The sequence below is a fragment of the Pleuronectes platessa genome, chromosome 1 (genome assembly GCF_947347685.1).
Source record: "Pleuronectes platessa chromosome 1, fPlePla1.1, whole genome shotgun sequence".
Classification (NCBI taxonomy): Eukaryota; Metazoa; Chordata; class Actinopteri; order Pleuronectiformes; family Pleuronectidae; genus Pleuronectes; species Pleuronectes platessa.
This window is the reverse complement of record NC_070626.1, coordinates 16,595,073-16,615,917: the sequence shown is the minus strand read 5'-3', so window position 1 is coordinate 16,615,917 and position 20,845 is coordinate 16,595,073. Positions and strand designations below refer to the sequence as shown.

The window sequence follows — 20,845 nt, the reverse complement described above, 5'->3', positions numbered from 1 at the left end:
ACACCCGATATAAGAGCGCTCCATCCATGCATGAAACTGTCAGGTAACACCACCCTCACCCGACACGTGTTGCAGATGCTCACCCATACTGCCACTTTTTAACGGGAGAAAATATTCATACTGGCATCGGCAGCAGACTGAGGAAAACAAAAATGAAACATTACATTTTTCATGTTGTTTTATTTTGTTCCCCCCCCACACTCTTTTCTCCGTGTCACCGTTTGACCTAATTTGTTTTTTTGGGCTTGTCATGGCAAAGCAGCTCATCCAGCAAACATGCCTGATGAGGTGTGAAGCCTGCACCCGAATCCCCCTCTCCTGCCCTCTGCCCACATTCCAGCTTACTGGAGGTAGACGTCACTCACCGGCACAGTCTCAGGGTCAGATGGAGGAATCCCTATTTAAACCGGACGCCAGCGAGGGCAGACCAGAGATCAGTCATTCACAACTCACTTGTGGCCAACTTTGCCCTCAGACACAGTTCAGTAAAAATCACATGTCATTCACCGTTTAATTCTTTTCTTTTATTTATTCAACAAAGGCACAGTCCATTGAATTATCCTAGACAAAAAAACATGTACTTTCAGACTGGTGTACACGGTGCAGCTAAGCAGGAAGTGGCCACTTGTTTTGTAAAGTAAGCGCTGAACTTGGGAGAATGTAGTTAAATTATTTAAAGTCAGTCAAGACTGAGAGTCTGTAATGACTAAAAAATATTTCATGATTACACTTAACACTTAACAACTTCACTGGAGGCAGAAGAAGAAAAGAAAAAAGTACCATATCTTAAATGATCCCTCCATCTTGGATTTTAATTGGGTTCATTCTATGTCCCCCTGTGCATCATGTGACTGGGTGACATTTCAAAGTACTACGGGGCTGACTTTTTATTGTTTGAAGTAGTGTAGAGTTTGATGTGAATTTATATTAAAAAGGAACTTGAAATGTACGATGCAACGTGTCCATTATGAGAAGAGGTGCTGAGGAAGTTTAGGTCTTCACCCCTGGCTGGGACAGTTGGCAGGTGGTAATGGCTGCCAGGGTTATCGCGGTTGACATTATGTGGGCAAGGGAACAACCCGGTCCCCGTGGTAAAGAGGACAACGCTACGGTGTTCCAGGTGTTGGGTTTGCCCGTGGCGACAGTGTGGGAGCTCTAGAAGTCCAGGTGTTTGTTGCCGGAAGTGCCGGAGCCACAGGCTGAAGCCGCCGCGGCCCCTCCTGCCAGCTCCCCCCTGCTCACACGACTCACCGTCTCAGACAGGTCTGGAGGCAAATGCAGTCTCTACAGAAATTAGAGTGAGAGAGAGGGAGAGAGGGGGGGGGGGTGGGGGGGCAGAGTGTTAGATCAGCTTGTATGAAGAAAAAAGAAAGCACTGCAGTGGATCAACATACAGTAGATGGTACACTCCAGCGATGTTTATTCACAGAGAAGCATGTTGGGCTGAAATTGCATTAGATGCTTCACCACTCCCCTCAGCACTGGCAGCGCCGAGTAAACCTGCTAGCGTGCTGCTAAATGCTTCAGAGAGCTTTAGGTCTGTTACAGCTCACATGGAATATGTGTGTGTGTGAGTGTGTGTGAGGTGGAAGTGCTTTGAGAGAACTGTGTATGGGACACAACGGCATGTATTAATGGGCTGATGTAAGAGAGAGTTTGTATTCAGCAAAAATTTTCAGGCAGAATCTAAAGATGTTTTTGTTTTCATCGACACCAGCCCCGGCCCTTGTCACCGAAAGAATCTCGTTGTCTTTCCAAGTTGATATGTTCGTCTGTGTCTACGTGTACGGATAAAGTGTATTTGCTGTTGCTCTACTGTGTTTGAAACACAGATGATTATGTTCGGCTAATGCCAGAGTCATTAGAATCAAGTCATTTAGCCGTTCCACACTAAAGCTTATCTGTGGAGCCGCCCTGTGCCAACTCCAAGCACAAAGGGCCACTCATGTAAAGCTCCCTAACACTAACACGCTAACCACTATAAAGCTTAAGAGGGCTACACTGCTGCTCCGCTCTCTCCTGAAGCCACAAGGAAAAGCTGCCGGTGGCACTCATCAAACAAAGTCTTGAAGAGGTCCTCAGAGTGGGAGAGGAGGTGAAGTGTCCCCTGAGTCAAGTGTGAGCCTGACAATGGTGTTGAGTGGCCTGCGCTCGAGTGTCTGCCGAGGAAGTTGAATCAGAATACAGGCATCCCCGGGTACAAGAGAAGTTAAACCCTGTAATTTGCCCCTGAAAGAATCTGCCATGACATCTGAAACCCACTGGTCGAAAGCCTGCGCTCCCACCCCACCCCACCCCAGCCCTCTAAACATTCCCTGCCCGCCACATCCTTACCCCCTCCAGACATTCAGCTTTAGGAGAGCCCTTCCACTCCCACAGATTCTTATCTTTTTCTTAATCGCTAGGTGTTTGGGTACCGGGTTTAGCAGTGTCATTACTAGAGACATCATTTGGGACGACACAACACTCTTCACCCCTCTAGGGCAGAGCGCTTCCTTCCTTTGCTTAATACTGCTTTAAGGAGCATTAAAACACCCGAGTCTGAGCAGCAGAATGCTTTAATGTCACTGATGTTCCTGTCTGATATGAAGCCTTGTGCTCCTGCTGCGGCGGCTGACACGTTTGAGGTGCATCAAGTGGCCTCTTTTCTGTTGAGCACATGGCCTTTGTGTGTGTGTGTTTGTGTGTGTGTGTGTGTGTGTGTGCATTTGTATGTGTGTGTTAGCCTACTCTACTTGTCAAGCAACTATAGGAAACAAGAGGAGTAGCCTTCATACAGCCTAGCAGATTATCTGGGGCAGGTGAGCACTGAGACACTGTGAAGGACCTATAATTTAATGAAAGATGGTAAAGGTAAGGTTACACAGGATTTACAGAGGCAAGGATGAAAGCTTCCCTCTTTGGCTACAGCCGTACTACTATGTTTTCGGTATACCCGTTTGTTTTTTAGACATGCACTTAACTCCTCATTTGAAGGCAAATGTGAGGGTGAGAGCTTCCGGATTATGCGCAGACTTTCTCTGCCTGGTCCCTCAGTAGATTTTGCATAGAGTCCTTAGAATCCTATGTGAGAACCCAGCGGGGGGATTCATTTGCAGTAATGACCAAATACACCAAAAAATAATATTTCCAGGTGAAAAGGCGGTGACATACAAGTAGAAGAGAAAGACAAAGATGTCAAGAGAGTTTGTGGAGATAACGGCTGATCTCTGCAGCGGAATTAATACGTTACTTCCTGCCACTGCCTTCTGCACCGCCCCTCAGCTGAACAATGTGGAGGATTTGTTGCTGTTGTGAACGCGTCTGTGCAGAGAAGCTCCTGCTGTGTTGTGCTTGTGTGAAAGGGAGACTGCGGATAAAGTCCGCACACAATTCTCTGGACTTATCAAGCGAGTTTTAGAGCTGCTTAAACAGGCCCCCCGTTTTAGTTTGAAAAGCTATAGCTGCATTTTATTCTGAAGGGGCAGAAACAGAGATGTTTGGAAACTCTAACAAGAGCTTGCTGATTGGGTCTTCACTGATTCATCAGGCTCCTATTACATGTCCCTCTTCTGGAAAAACACAAAGAGCATTAGCCTCAGCTACCAGTGCAGAACAAAACATGGATAATCAACAAGAGTTGCTGACCCTGTTTTGAATTCCGAGTAGGAGACGAGATAATAGTCATGAAAACTCTGATAATTCCTGTGAAATTCGACAAACACCCAGTGAAAAAGCGGCATCACACATGTAGAAGGCACCGACAAAGATGTCAGGGAGTTTGTGTTGAGAAGAGCTGACGACGGTGTCAGGCGGCTGTAAACATGATCACATGATATCGGCAGCAGAGTTAATACGTCACTTCCTGTGTCTCTGCCGCAGTCGGCTGCTCCACCTCTCGCCAAACATTGCGAAGGTTGTGAAAGCATCTGTGCAGACAACCTCCTGCTGTGTTCTGCATGTGTGAAAGACAGACGACACACTCCGTAGCTAGTTCTCCGGATTTTACCAATAGGTCATGTAGGAAAACGCTTTACAGCAGACAAGGATTAAAACCCGATAAGGAGCCAAAACACTTAAGTGGACAGATATCAAAACAGTGTTTTTAAATGAAAATGTAGGAGTAAAAGACAAATGAGCATAAACCAATGAGTTAAAAAGTTCCTACATGATGAAGTTGTTGGACTTTTCTTTCTCTGACTTACTCTCTCTCAGACACACACAAACAACCATGCAAACTCATATATTGGCCTTGAGGGGGCCTCCAGAAGCTCTGCTTCCATCCCTGCCAAACCTCACCTGTGTAACCTTTCGTGTCTTCAGCTCACTCAAGTGTGATTGAAAAAGAAAAACAATGCATTGATCAAGCCTGGACTCAGTCCTGCTTAGTGCACTGCAGCGGAAACACGGTAGAGAGAAGGGTAGGAGAAAAATCAATCACATATACATCATTCTCAGTGGGTGAGGGAAGAAAAAAAAAAAAAAAAGACATCACACCGTTGTCTGGCTGTCACGCACCCAAGGCCCTGGCTACCACCACGCCTGCTTGGCTCTGGGCTCGGTGAACCTACTGAGCATGTGCAGAGCGAAGGTCAAAGCAATCCAGAAGTGAAGCTCAGCTCCTCTAACCTTTGAGTTCAGGGGCAGATGAGAACAATCAATGGCAACATCAAAGTTGGAGGGAGGAGCAGACAAACCAAATCGATCGGTTTGACACACAGAGGGAAAACACAGCCTAGTAACAGGCAGCAGCGTCCCGCACATCACTGACAGCCACTGTTAGCTGATAACCCGTATTGGTTTTCAGTGGCCATATAGGAACTTCATTTATACTCACTCCCGCTGTAGAAAACAATGTCAAAGGAGAAAAATAACTCCCTTTACCCTGATATTGAAATTTTGGCCCAAACGCAGGGTTACTACCTTGCACTTATTTGAGTGGTAATAGGCCAACCATGGTGCTGCTATGGACATTTGCGTTGACACAAATGAATGGAGGTCAGTGCAGGACTCAGACAGACATAGTCACGGAGGCTCTGAGTCTGCTTCCCTACGACCTGCACACTCCATGATGTAAACAAGGACATCCGGAAAACCCTCAGAGGCATAGTGGGGTGTATTTGTGTGTGAAGTCTTTCTCTGCTGCCTGGCAACCTTCACGAGGGTGGAGAAAGAGGGATAAAATAAGAGAGAGGGGGGTGTCACTGGATGGGAGTGGACGGCGGGAAAGCAAACCATTGGCTGTGGTGCACTACCGGAGGGGGGATTTGGAAAATGACTGTGTGCCACAATGTTACTGCTGAGTATGTGTGAGCAAATGTGTGTGTGTGAGTGTGTTAAGAGTTGTGATGTCAATGTTTCCTCCCTGGTGGCGGGCAGGGGTAAAGGTCTGTGGTTCAGCTCCGCTCCACAGCCAGAGGGGCTGGGGCCATGCTGGCAACAGGGTGAGGGGTGACAAAGCTCCAAACGAGTGCTAAGCACTTGAAATGAGCCCTGAGGGTTGGCCCAGAGACTAGCTTTGGCTAAGAGGGTTACTAATATCTCCCCATAATGGACAATTCCCCTCAGCTTACCAAACACCCCAAAGACCCGGTTGTTAAGAAGTACAGAGCTTCATGCTACTTGTAACTGGATGGTTACAACCTCCACATGTCGCAGAGTTTCATGGGTCAGAAAAGGCACAAAATCACAGTTGTAATGTTTGTTCCTACACGTGCAACAACAGAAGAGTGTTAGAATTCAGGAATCCAGATGTAGACAATTTTTCCGACTGCAGCTTACAAGGGACTGGCTCACACAAAGCAGTGCCATCAAAGGCATTCCACCGGTGGTAACGGCTTGCTAATGACTGGAGTATTAGGTGCTAATTTAACGAGTCATTTCTTCCATAGAGTTTTAGCCACACTTTCAAATGGCCTGTGTCACTGTACAGCTTAGAACTCTGGGAAACCCAACACCTTGTTGGAACACATGACGACTGGTCTGGCTGTTCCAATCAGATTAGCCGTTGTCGGAACATGCTCAGTGAAGTGACACGATATTTACCATAAACACCTACTTAACACAATAACCGTAGTCATTTGGTCAGTATATTATAAGCTCTATTAAGTCAGTGAAATGAGAGAAAGTAAATGCTGTATAACTAAGCGGAAGTTGTTAGAATCACAGGAGAAACAACAACTAATCAATCTGGCTATGTGCTGTCATGCATGATAAAGACATTTCTGTTATTGTGCTGATACACAACAATGCAGTGAAATCATTCTATTGTTTGAATGGATATCTATGGCACAAGTCTAGTATCTATGTACAGTGGTCACACTAGAGGGGATACCTCTCACCAATTCCATTTCTCTGTGCAGCACAGCTGCAGTGCAGCCACTGTAAACTAATGTGCATGTCTGTCCACAACACCAGGTCAATGTCCTCCATTTCGAGTCTCATTTCTACAACCAGCCGAGGGTCAAAATGGTAGCAGAACAAAATTGGTAGAGATTTCCCAGACTCGTTGGTCTATCCAGTCACTAAACCAAGCTGAATCACCCCCCCAGCGTCATAATCCCTCACACCTCTAAAGTTACATCGCATTGTGTGGGAAATCATTTGCTGAACCTAAAGGAACAACTAGTATTAACTTCAGCCCACCAAAACCCACATAATGAGGTGATGTGCTTCTTCTATTGGAGAAGCGACTATCATCACATTTACGCTGGTTGTGAGAGAGGATACTTCCCCTAGCTTTGCCAGGAAATAAATAAATGCAGAAACAACTCAGCATAAATCCCATCACTCTGGTAATTCCATCCCACCTGAACCTAACAAAAGCCAGAAGAAGCTTTACCTTCCTCTTCTTTTGTGGCAGCCTGCAACACGATCCCTGGCCCTACCCTCAGAATAACCTGTTGACTGGGGAGGTTTCAATCTCCCCGTTTGTCTGCTTTAAACTTTTAAAGTCTTTAGATTTCATTCATTGTTTCATGTAATCTTTTTTGTCAAACAAATGTCAATACATTTATTTTCTATGCCTCACTTTCAGTAGCTTACAATGTTGGTGATTAAGGATTTTAAACTTATTCAACTAATTCAGGATTAATAACATTCATCAAGTATAACATTGATCTTGACGGTTACATTTTCTAAGTCTACACTGTCCTATGGACATGCCTGCTGCTTGAAAATACTCAACATGTAAATTAAGATAGACAAAAACAGCAAAGCAGGAAACACAAAAGCAAGAACTAAGCTACTTTCAAACATGCACTGAAGTCAGGGAATTCTCCATTAGGGGCTTATGTGAGAACACCAATGTCTGAGTTTTTCCAACCAGCCAATGTCTGGAAAATGACAGGGATGTCCGTGGGAGAATACAGCAGGACATTTTTCAGAAAATTCAAAGTGAGTGAGTGAGGAGTGGGTTTGTCGATATTTCTAAAATGGGATGGACATGATCACCATCTTCGATGTGCTGTTAACAAAATCACTAATTTCCACAGCAGTACTTATACGTCACGTCCTGCCGGACATTTCACTGCTGTTGTGAACGCATCGGACCCAGACAATCTCCTGCTGCGTTCTTCATATGTGAAAGGCAAATTCTAGAAATTCTCCTGTTCATGTCTCAAAACAGCTCGACACTGCAGCTTATCTCGAGTATCTTTTTTGTAATTGGGCGAAGGTCACCTGCCCGTAATGTCACCTGCTGCCTGATCCAGGATAACCTGAGACACAGGCCTACACACAGCTGGGCAGACTGACATACAGATACAAACACTGGCTTATCATCTCTTCGGCTTCAGGGATAATGGATTTGACATAGTAGACAGCAGACAGGCAGAAGGATGAGTAAGCATTTTTTGTGTAATTATATTCCCAAACACAGGAAGAATGAGAATGGAGGAACAAATGACTGAATTTCATTAGAAGTGAGCAGGTCTAAACAGGAAATTGATTAGCTGACAATATTGAAAGGGAATTTTTTTTTTTTTTTTAGACCTAATGGAATGTTTGTTTCTGTTCCCTTGATTAACTAGCTCCTGACGTATCCTTCAAGCTCCACAGACGGATGTAAAACAGCATTTAATAGCATGTCATGTTAGTAAACATGACGTGCATGGGAAATCAGATAGCTCTGTGCTGCTTCTGAATAACCAAATGGGCAAACAAGGGCCAAAGTGTAACCGTGCTGTAGCACAACAACTTGACTTGTTATCTCCCTCGTCATCATCTCCCACTGAGCCTTCCTCTGGGGTCTCTGCTCGGGCCTGTCAAGATCTTTGACAGGAGATGTAGCGTGGGGCCATTTTGTCTCTTTTCAGTTCGGTTTTGTTTCTCTTTGGAGGGCAGTGATGGTATGGACCGTGGGCGTTGTAGGGTGAGGGGGTGAGGGCACATTGACCCCGGTGGTGATGGGTAGTAAGGGGTGGGGGCTAGTTGGTGTTATGGACTTGGGCACAGCCAGGGAGTGCTGGTCCGCCCCGGGAGTGACATGGTGCCTGGAGAGAAAGGGAAAGGGATAGAGGGCGTAGAGTACAAACATGTCTAAGTGCTGCCTTCACTACAGATAGGCCCATAGCAAAGAGTGCAGCTGCATGGGTTATGACAGCGTATCTGGGGGACCTCTCGTGCCCTCCACCCCTCAAACACACATTTCACCCCCTCAAACCATGACTCTGATATAAACATGTTCAGGTTAAAAAAACACTGACACTTTTGGTAAGAGCAGGTTTAACAGTGCTACTGACGCCCTGTTATAATAATCATAAGACAGAGTATTAGGGCCATGATGAAGCAAAAATAATTGTGAGATTTTAAGACTACATAGTATTTGGAGAATAAAGTTGTAATTGAATAAATAGTCATTTTACAGGGGAAATATCAGAAGTTTACAAATAACATAATACCAATAATACTTTGGCACATTAGCACCACATTATTAAAAGTATTAGGACTTTGAGAAGATTGTGTAGGAAACTGTTTTCCAAAGAAAGAATCACACGGACCGGAAGGAAATTGCCTCTTTTGTGGAGGCTGAAATGTTTAGTAGTGGGCGGCTGCAAATCGTGTTAGTGATATTCAAAGGGGATTTGTAGTTTCATAACAAGATTGGTTAAAGATTTAAAATCCAGCAAGTGTGGAACCGTGGCGAGCTGAGTACAACTTGCTTCATGATTTTACGTATTTTTCCTTTATTCTTGTCAATTACGACTATATTCTTCAAATATTATAACTTAATAGTCTTAATCTTATGATTTTATTTAGGGGATCATCAATTATTTTTTTCTTCAACATGGCCTAAATACTATCTAGTCGTATAATCACACTCGATAGGAAATCTTAGTACATGGCTAAATAACAGCTAGAGGTTAAAGAAACAGCTTAAACCACTATTTAGTTGTGTCATGGCAGAGTAATACATTTCTACTTAAAAATAATTGTTTGACCACTTTGAGAGTTTATAGCTTTAGAAAAACGTGTTGGACCATGATCTGTAGCAGTTTCCAATATGTCTCTAATGTGTCCAATGGCAACTTCACGATGCAAAGGCTCACAGCAAATAAATATATTCTTTAGAATTTTGTACTATTCTCTGGCTCTATCACTGCTCTAGTCACCAAAAAATAAAGCCAGAGAACCACCAATGAAAATTAGCCATGTATTATTCATGTTTTTCCTATGTCAGTCTAGTGCGCAAACCCATGTATAAAAAGACAGAGGGACCCATAGGGCCACTTGCCTATGCATGTGTCACACAGAAGTATTTACAACATACGCTCACAAAGCAGGTTATTACAACTAAGGTTCCCTCAACCCGTCTCCCCTTCAAACGAGAGTCCCATTTCTCTCTCATCGTTCGTGTCGTGATGGAGTTCACACAGTTTACAGGCATACCATTTGGCAAAGTGAAAGGTCATGTGGAGGTTACTGTGTCAGCCTGGGTAAATGGCTGACCCCTTGGGAGTAGCGGGGGTGATCGCTCTCGCAGAGATACGAGGACAGAAGGCAAAAGATGACCACATATTATCAGTCTTTCAAAATGTACATCGTCATACACGATGGTCTTAAAGCCCCTCCACCCAATTTGTGAAGCTTATTAAACACCATTTGCTTACTTGTGCTTGTCCTGCATGTAGCATTATTGCACTGAAGGCTCCACGATGAGGTAGCCGTTGGTTTTGTCCCTGCTTGGTGCCACAAAGAGCAGCTTAATACGGCTGCATCCTCCTCAGCAAAGGAGATGAACCGTAGAGAGGAGCTGTGCATGACAACCCGGGATCAGGTCTTTTCACAGGGATTTTCCTTGGACATGTTCATGGCTTTGATTCAGCAACTTGAAATCTTCCAAGAACTAAATGAGTAACTGTGGAACACATAGAAAACGTTGATGCCATCACCATTTACCAGTCCTGATCTTGAGAGTCAGCACGAAGGGAAGAACCAGAGTGGAGGCGAAGGATAGACAGGTTGAAGAACAGGTGGTATAAGAATGTAACAGTTAAACAGATTTACCAGGAAGAAAATCTACCCATGTGACAAAGTGATGCAATGGGGACAATAGAGTGAAAGCATAGGAAGTTAACCATTTGTATACATCTAAGAAAGTTGTGCTCACATTGCATTTAACTGTTAGGAATGTTAAACCTGTGTAAGATTAAGTGCCGACGTGTTTATATCACATTTGTCTTTGTGGTTGCACAGGAGTGTGCGTGTATGTTTGCATGCATCCGTGTCTGTTCGACTGCCATGATGAATAAAGGGGGGTGGGTATAATCCATCACCAGTTGATAGTCCTCACAAAAAAGGAGCCCTTTTTGCTGAGAGGACAGCCCTTGTGCGGACAAAGACCACCATACTGGGGACTTCATAGGACCCAGCTGAAAAGGTGTTGCCCAGAGTAACCCCATTCACATTAACAGGCATGCTGGCCAAAGCCAGTCATTACTGCTGACTTGGACCAGCCGGGCCACACATAGACCAGCCTAGAGCCTCTAAGGCCATTCACTCCACATCAGCCCACAGGCAAACAGCCTGAACTCTGCCACTGGGGAGCATCTAGAATTGTTACCATTCAATTCGACTGTCCGTCTTGAGAGCTTCAATGTATGTATGCAGCCTTTGAGCACTTTTATATAAAAAAAAACACAGTTTCATTGCCCACAGTTAATGTGTCTAATCTGGACCTAAGACTTGAACAGACACTTCAAGATAATGGTTGGATAATACAAAATAGTTGCCAGGGTAAAACTTTGACTTGCATTAAGTAAGAGGAGACAGATATGAGCTTCTTGGTTTAAATCTACGTAGAGTATAACAAGCTCCTTCTCCTGATATGTTGACGTTAGGGAGATCCCTTGTTGCGACACCTTTGCTTGTTTATGCTGAACCAATGCCAGTAATGTGATTTTACATATTATGTCTGTAATACAGAATGAGAGACATGACATGTAACACACCATCATCTCACCAGCAATGTCAGTTCTTCAATTTGGCTCAGCTACTACCTCTGCTGCTGGGAGAAGGTGGAACAACAATCCTCCCCTATTCCGTGTTCATAACTTCTACACAAAAAAATGATGTGTAATAAAGGCGCAAAATTCCTGTTTTTAACGGACATTGTGAAAGGGGCTGAAGTCGCAATAAATGTAGTAAGTAAATATCTATCGGGCTGTGGTATGGCAACATTGACACATTTCTTTCCATCCACTGTTGTTCCACTACCACTGTCATTGGTGACAGTCTGAATCGAGGGTCACCTCTGTCACAGTTACACAGTGGAACGGTATGAGAGTAAGGCTGAAGCACAGTCCCCCTGGACTTGTGTACTTGGATTTTTGGGTCTGAAATGCTTCGCTTCACTAATCCACTCAACTCCAAACAACACTATGGAAAAACAAAATATTTTCCTTTCTCCGTTTTTCACTGATACAACCACTCAAAGTTCAAAGTTGAATGAAGGGCAACTGGGCTTGGTTGTAGGTAGATGAAGATGTTTCATATGATTTCCACTAACATTCAAGAGGCTTCAACATCAGCTTTCCCATGTTTACGCCTGGTGTCCACACTACTCCAGAGTTTTTGAGCTGACCCAGTTTTAGTTTGAAAGATCCAGAGTTGTGTTTTAGTCTGGATGGTCACAAACTTAACTTAACTGATCACATAGGAGGCACATTCTAATGCCAGGTGTGGACTGCAATGTTTAGAGCCGTCTACTTGCAATCGGATCACCAAAGACGGATGTTAACACCAGGTCTGAACAGCGCCCCTGTTTACCCTCCCTCCCCACACCACATCCACCTCTGCTCTCCTCTCCCATACGCTCCCTGTGGGCAGGTGGGTGTGTAAATTTAGCCACAGCTAGGTGAGGTGCTTCCTGGGTAGACTGTTGGCAAAGCCACCTTTAGGGTGTTCAAGATGTCAGAGGGAATGAGACATCACCTCGGCTGCCCTGTCAAAAAATTCACCACCTTCCATTTCCCCCATAACCTCTAGGTCCTAAGAGCACTGTGGGTGATGGGGAATTCTTGTTTTGTGTTTTCTAATTTAGCCTGAAACACATTAGCCATTGCCTAACCTAGAGCGCTGGCTGAGTGTTAATTGTGAAGCATTACTAAAGCCATTAAAACAGTGAGCCAGGGCCCGGGGAGAACGCATGCTCAAGTTAAACATTCGGAGAGACAGTGCTAAATGCATGTGATACCCTCTCAGCAAGTGACCCCTATAGACACACTTCTGGATTTAAAAATTATATGTTTAAAAAAAAAAAGAGCCTGATACAACATGATTAACAAACAGAGTTTTGATCTAAAGGTCTGAAATAGTATATATTTTTTAATAAAAAATTATCTCAATTTTTACAACCTTAATACCATACACTACATTTCCCAGAACCCTACAGTGTGAAGCTAAAGAAGATATCACCAGTGAATATTTAGCACCATAACATCTTTTTAAAGGGTTACATTTATATTCACAGTAGATGCAGTGTCTGCAGGCGGCCTGCTGCAGAAGCATGTTGGTTAGTAAAGATGACGTTCTTTAACAGCTATCAGAAATCTGCAGCAGCACAGATTTCCATCCAAATCAAATTCTGCACTTACAGAAGCTTTCATTTTGGCGAAAAGTTTCTAGAAACCTGCAAGAACCGTTTAAAAAGAAAAGAAAAAGCTTTTCTGTGTTTAAGCGTATTTGTCCAAAAACAACCTTTAAAAGGCCGGAGGAGACCGATAAGTGAGGATATTAGTTTGATGTGTATAATTCGTTTTTTCAATTCTATAAAGAATGGTTTAAACTACAAAAGTAAGGGTGAGTAGAGAGACTGATACAAACTGCAGTGGAGTTGAAAAGGATCATGAAATTGGATGGGGTTCCAAGCCGTCCAGCTTCTTCATTCTCCCCGATGCAGAGTTAGGCGTTCTGCTGGGAAATGGGCGGCCTGCCAGATTGGGGCCAAGTCAGAGTTGTCAGGGGATTACAGTTCTGCCTTGCTCACTGCAGGGGGTGCGGAGTGGGCCTCAATTACCCTGGAGCGGCGTGTTTGATTTGGCCCGGCACTTTTGGGGACAGCCCAAAGCTGAATAAGGCACCATTAGCAACTCAAAATCCTGCCCTAAAATGAGTCCACTTATGCATCACATACAGTAATTGTGTGTCTATCAAAGGCTGGCAGGTCTCCACCAATTACCCTGATAACAACAAAACAATCAATGCATAATATTATCGGCCCAGCACCTGTGGGCAGCCTCGGACTTCCAAGCTTCCCTGTTGAAACTTCAGCTGTTTGAAAACTTCAGTTCATTCAAAGTGAAGTGCAAACCTTAGAGAACTAAAACCTCAAAATCTGAGGATGCTCTGAGATAAAAGGGAAAAACGTGATGCAGACCTGTTTATACTTGTATTCACAAATAGACGGAGATGACGGACAGAGGGAAATACAGTGGTAGAGGGGGAGGAAGAGAGAGAGACGGAGAGAGAGAGAGAGAGAGAGAGAGAGAGAGAGAGAGAGAGAGAGAGAGAGAGAGAGAGCAAGAGAGGGAGATCCCCGTACTCTGGCTACAGTTGGAGCTGTGCAATTGAATTTCACACGATATGAGGCAGCAAATGGCATGTAAAGGCTGAAGTGTCAGTCGGTTGCTGCCACACGGGCCAGACAGATAAGGGAGGTGTAAGTGAAATCATTAGGTAACTCTGCTGGACATCAGGGGCAGTTCGAGGTTGGCAGGGGGCTACGGGAGCCAAAGGTCCTCCTTGAGCTCCATTGAACACCCACTCAGCCTGATATACATGCACTTACAAACACACAGGGAAAATCACTTATACAAACACAAGCCGCAATACAAACAAGGACTCGAGACAGAGACAGGGCAAACAACCGAGTGCTGTTTTTGCCTCTCCACCCACAAACACATGCACATGGACACACACACACAAAGAAATGCACGCACGCGTACACAAGCACACACACACACACACACACACACAGACACACACACACAAACACCACTTCACACCGCAGACGCCTCATTGAGGTATCAACTCCAGCGATTGTGTTTGTCCACCTGGGTATGAAAGAGCCATTTTGGCCTGTGTGGAGGAGACAGCCGTGTGGTGCAGCTCAAGCCGGAGCCCAGCTAGGCTACGTCTGTCTCCGGCTCTCAGGGAGGGGAGCAGCCAAGTGTGGATGCACCTCATTACCTCACTCATCCACACACCAATTACCCCTAAATAAATACACCCAGCCCACAGGCAGCAACAATGACATCCAGCCTGAAAGGGAAGAAAGGACGCCGTTCAGAAAGCATTTGCACGCACAGAAAAGTGGTGTTGGATAATGATGAAAAAAAAAGTGCAGAGAAAGGAAGTAAAAAGAAGAACATGCAGGGGGCTCCGAGTCTTTTAAAGAGCTCAAAGACGAAACGAAGAAAAGAGAAAGAATGAAACAACACCGATCGAGCAGAGTGAAGTGATTCAGAAAATGATAATTTCTTGCTAAATTTCACCCAACACATCCGCAAATGATTGTTGTGACGGGGGAGGGGCAAGGTTTAATTGTTTTAATGCATGCAGCCATGAGATAGCTCTGCCATGGACTATAATGATGATCAGTGTAGAGCAGACACATATTTGCATGTAAGATGGACCGCTTGGGGTAACGGTAACAGCAATGTGTGTGTGAGGGCCAAAGGACATTAGCTAAAAAGAATAAAAACAGAAAGCAAGCCGCCAAAGGTTGCGTCCCAATAAAGATACAAGAAAAAATATGGCGGATGATGAAGAAGGAATACACTTTTCTAGCCTCCCTGAAATACAATTTACACAGATGCTAAAGTGAAAAAAGTCTCTGATAGAGTGACAAGGTGAGCAAAGGATGCAGAAAAGGTGTGTGGCAGAGAAAGGAAGACAGATGTGTTTTCAGGAAAGGGGGGGGGGGTTACGAACGAGAGAGGAAGCCAAGAGTTCCTTCATGTCCCCACCCCACACACCGCTCTGCCCACCTCCCTCCATGTGGGATCTTTCTGCATGAGTGACTCTGTCATACCTGGGGGACAAAATGGTTCTCTTCCTCTTCTCTCTCTCCCTCTGTCCCAGTTCCTCCTCACCCTCTTGTACTGTACGTCTGTGCTGTGACTGTGGTGAGCCAAGCTTGGTAGTTCTATGGTACTGTGTGGCAGCCTGAGGCCTTAATGAATAAGTGACAGGCTGCATAAAATAAAATCACCATTAATAATATTTAAAATATATAACTATATACAGATTTAAATATCTATCAAGGAGCACATTGCATGAACCATTTTTATCCTTTCCCCCCACGGGCAAGTGAGGTGATTCACTTCCTCTGTGATGGGTTGAACTGTAAGTCGCTGAGGGTGGTGTGGTAAAGGGGGGACCCTATAGGATGTTATCCCTGATAGGCTGCTCCTCAGTCAGTAAGTTCAAGCATATCCCGAACTTGAAAATAAACCCACATGACCAGAGCAGACCGGGTTCACCTGACCAGAGGCAGATTCCTGGTAAACAGAAGCAGCGGCTGTGAACCCGTCAGATTTCCACGCTGTTGATTCGGTGTAATAAACACAAGGTGATGGATTGAAGGGAAGTGAAAGGAGCAGGTTTATTAGGATTCCATCCTGATGGAAGGATAATTGAGGGAGGGAACTCTGCATATGTCTGATGCCACAGGTGGGTGGAGGAGTGTCGACATGCTGTGGCAGCATTGTCAGGATTCCTGGTGTACAGCTCAACCCTCAATCAGAGCGCATGGGAAACCAAGGCTTTGTCACAGATAACACAACAGGCAAGATCTACTGGCCTTTTACTCCAGATTGTGTCTTTAAAACAGTTCCAGCTAATATGACCTGGACCTAAAAACAGATGGGTCCATTCGCCTATTCTCTCTGCTTCTTCGTCCGTGCGTTACGTTTGCACAGAGGTTTCTCCCGAGAGTTCCAGGGTTTTAATTACACAACACATGCTGTTGTCTCATACACATAACCACGACCACAAACACATATTTTCATAAACCAGTCCTAACGCTTCCAGTGAAAGCGTGTGACAAATGGAACTGCCCTGGCAAACATGCAAATAACAAACAGAAAGGTTGCGTGACCCGTGAGATTTCACACACAAGCTTCACCTGACAGGAATGTGCAGGAAATGCGCAGGATCCTCGAGCACACACCCAGAGATGCTTGATGACATGTGCAATCCGCAAAGAGACAAACAAAAGGAAGTTATCATGCTTCAGTTTGTATTCTTAAAAAAACATATTGAGTGGGTTCGGATCTGTCACTCATCATGACTTCAGCTCCATATTATGTAAACTGGATATATTGACCACTGTTCCATATGCCATGCAAAGCCTCTTTGCTGCAATGTATAACCAATGACACCTTAACTCAACTCACAATAACATGTACAGATTCTTATATTTAAGCAGGACACTTTGATATGTGCCAAGGCCAGACACTGGTAGTAAAAAAAGCATGTTCGTTTAGCATAAAAAGTTCAGGTTTTGCCACAGAGTAATGCTGTGTCAACCAGCTATGCACGCTGATGGGCAATTTATTTTTATTTTCTAATAAAAACAGTATAATTCTGTCATTTCCTTGGCAACTGTTGGGAGTGAGGATAACGTGACTGTAACTGATCAGTTTGTTCAGGTGAGTGGCAGCACAGCTTAACCACGGCAGCCACAGCTCAGTCATGTTTCAACATAACACTACACAGCTCTTTAAACAGTTCATTAAAGTGCACCTTCCAAAAATGATCACATGGTTGAATCAAACCTCTGAAAACATTAAATCCTTCACAAAGGTAAGATTTACTGACGTGAAGACAGGTTCACCTGCTAAACTGGCAACTGATCATAATTTTTCATTGTAATAGGATTATCATCATATTGTTTTTTGTTTGAAAGGAACTAGTCCAGAGTCACTGGAGATTACCCGGAGTTCACCAGAGCACAGTCATGGTGTCATCACAGGGTACAGACTCTACTTTGTCAGGTCCAACACCAGAAGGTTTAGCTTTAAAAAAAAGAAACTGCATTCAGTTTTCAGTCTGATAGGCTACATACAAGGTTTGTGGCGAAGTGACCTCAGCCTGAACTGTCATACCACAAATCAAACAAATCTTTCAACGCACAACTCAAGGGCAATTATGGAAGACAGCTCTGCCAAAAGACAAAATTAAACTCTCTCGCCCTTTTCTAGTTCCTTATCCAAAGTCTGTTCGGCTAATTTCTGTATAAAAAAATCACTTGGGAAGTTTTGTTTTTGTTCTTGCACCTGTGAATCACCAGGAGCATGACCTGTTCAGACACGTACTGTTGAGTGAAAACAGGACACGTGTCCTGTCCAATATCTTTCCTGTTAACTGTCAGCGTGGATGTAAATAAAGCATCCAACCTGTTAATACTTAAAATAGCAAAGCAATCATATCTCACTATTCCTTCTCCCAATTTGTTGGAGAGATATTTCAGAACTGTTAGATAGAGAGTACGCACTGTTCTTAAATCACTTCAAGTTAGATTAATTATATAAAAGTTTTATCACAATCTATAAATAAAAAAATGTCTTCAATTCGAAAAAAAATCAGAAAAAGCCAGAAAAAAATTAAGAAATGTATTACATACAGGATACTGGCAAGCATGTGACAAGACTAATTATAACATGAACGGGGAGGATTTTGTATGGCAACAATTTAAATGGGATTAATGGGACAAATCCCTGTGTAATCTCCCATCCCCCATGACGGGACAATCTCAGAATTAGCAGGACAAAAACTATGAATCCCACTTATATGGGTTATATCCATTGGCAAACGCACTTACTTCATCTGCCAAATCCCTAAATTAACACCTTTTTGGTGAGAAGGCTCAATTTGGAGCACATCAAACCAACACCACAGCTGGCATTCAAGGGTAAAATTAATTACTTCAGATACATGTGGTTCCTCTCAAAGTGGCAGACTTATTTGCATTGAGGAACATGCAGCAGAAGTAATCGATGCACACACAAAATACGGCCACCCAATGACCCCAGCCCCGTCTCCAAGTCCCTCCCCATCCCCAAAGCCCTGGCGGCTCAGCCATGCATGGAGGAACAAACACAGGTAGCAAGAGCAAATCAGACTGCAACAAAACACAGAAACATGAATGGGAAGCATTACAATGACAGGCTGGAAGCAGGACAATGGGCCCGCCATTAAACAAACGGCAAATCCCAGGATGGGCTGCGGGAGTATGATACAGATTACAGTCACCTAGTCCCTGCCTGGGGAACAGGGGAGACGGAGAAAAAAGGACACAATATTGCAATCTGACAGCTGACGTCTTCATATAAATGTATGAATTTACATTCCAATTAGAGGAAATTTACATCTTAATCACAGCGAGCAGTGTGTCGGTCCCTTGGTTAGTGTGTTGCTACGGTAATGAGGTGGGATGCCGCTGTGCTCTCTCATCCAGACAGTGATCTGTCAGCAGTCGACACCTCCCTGTTATGAGGGAGCTGCACCCTTAAATGCAACCGCCACCGCGACCCAGTAATATTCGCCGAAATCCGTCTTAAATACCAACAAGGTGCGAGCTGCCACCCGGGGATAATGTGCCAAATACGGAGGTGGAAAAACATCAAACATATCTTAAATACAGTGCAGTGAACTAGGAGTTTCATTAACTGTCACTCAAGTGACAAGCTTTCAGTTCTCTACGGTATTCAGATTCTAATTTCCATATCTAATAATGGGTATATTATCTTTAATGGTTTGACTTTGTTTCATGGTATTTGAAATGGATGGCGAAGCCGTCTGTAAAATTAGTCAAAAAGATCAAGTCATCAGATCACATGCTGCTCTGGTGCTAACGAAGACAAAGTGAATGGTTGAGATGGAAGGACTGTGAATCTATCATCAGGATCCTGGTCATCCTCTTCATCCTCTTCATCAACGTTATTCATCCGAGCTCACCCACAAGGTACACACACGCTGGGCGGGTCAGAGAGTGTTTGTGTACTTGTGGGAAGAGAAGAAAGTCAGACAAGTACCGACAGTGTGGAGGAAACAATAAAAGTCTGCAGAGAGTAGAACATTGTGTTGGAGTCTGTAAAGTATTTTTGAAGACACTTGTTGCGGTTTAAGCTCAATTAGCTGACAAGAGCAGCTGGTCTGAGGTTTCAGGAGGAAAACCACACAGGAAGCCTAAAGGCCTGAGCGCCATCGCTTTACAAGCTCACAACAGAAAAAGAAAGAATGCACTGCTGATATCAATTTTAATGAGTTCAGAGGAGGGACTGTTTAATGAAAACTTTCGCTGAAACAACTTCCAGCCGACGAAATCATTTACTTGTAGAGAAGCACTGATTGCTGACAATGCAATCAGGGGGAGCAGATTAGCTAGCACCACACAGGAGAGCACATAAATCAGTTTAACACAGGCCCCTGCCATCTTCACGCTTGACTTTAATACAGGGATGTGTGAACAAAAAATTGGAGGTAAATGATGCATGGCTTCTTTATCACCTACCACGTAGCCAATCAGACTTCACCCGTCACAGACACCGCTCTAATGGCTGATATCTATGGGAGCAGCCTATTAATGGTTAGTGTCTGTAATTAAGACAAGTCAGATTACACCAGGCCAATGCCTCCTCTCTGATATGTGGGTTGCCATTAAGGCCAGAAGTGGTAATGCAATTGTACACCCAGATTAAGAAAAGATAGGGGGCCAATGTGCGTTTCCAGGAGTATGCGTGGGCGCATTTATGAGAGTCACGTGGGGTGATGTGTGGGGCGTGGCTGGGGTTGAACTTTAGCCTGCTGGGTTTTTAGAGAATATGCAGAGGAGCTGCACACAACCCCCATCAGCATTTATTGGGCGTATTCTCCTGCTGGAGATTGATTCCCACAGCATTGCAGTGCTGTCTGTGCACTTCTGTCCAAATATCCAAATGTGATTGCAACTGAGTTCAGCTTGAATATTCATCACGATTACAACTTCTTAAAACAAGCAGCAGCTTATATGATGCCAAGCTGACTTTGTGTGTGGCAGCTAATGAGGTGAAAGGGGTGAGTGCGAAGGCAGTTAAGAGCAACAATCTTAAAAAGCTGAATATGATTAAAAAAAGAGGAGTGGAGAGAGGAGGCCCTTGACAAAAAGAAACGGAGTGAGAGGGGGATAGAGGGAGCGCAGGAGAGTGAGCTGGGAAAGCACTTCTCTCTGTACACAGAGTGACCCTGCTAACACTCTGCCTACTCTAATATTCACCACTACACATGCTTTTGTGCGCTATTCCTCACCCGTCCAGGCACGCAAACCCTCCTCCTCAGTACACACACACACACTCCTCATTATACAATTTTGCTAGCCAGTTAT

The 20,845-nt window shown here is 44.2% G+C and overlaps 1 protein-coding gene across 1 annotated transcript in view; it reads right to left on the bottom strand.

The window, feature by feature from the left end:
- Nucleotides 1–502: 502 nt before the first annotated feature.
- Nucleotides 503–20,845, bottom strand: part of elp4 (elongator acetyltransferase complex subunit 4) — a 54,408-nt gene continuing 34,065 nt past the window's right edge. Inside the window, exon 10 of the mRNA XM_053427128.1 lies at nt 503–1,284. Within this exon, the coding sequence (XP_053283103.1) occupies nt 1,156–1,284 (129 nt within the window). The 3' untranslated portion in view covers nt 503–1,155. The remainder of the gene's footprint in view (nt 1,285–20,845) is intronic.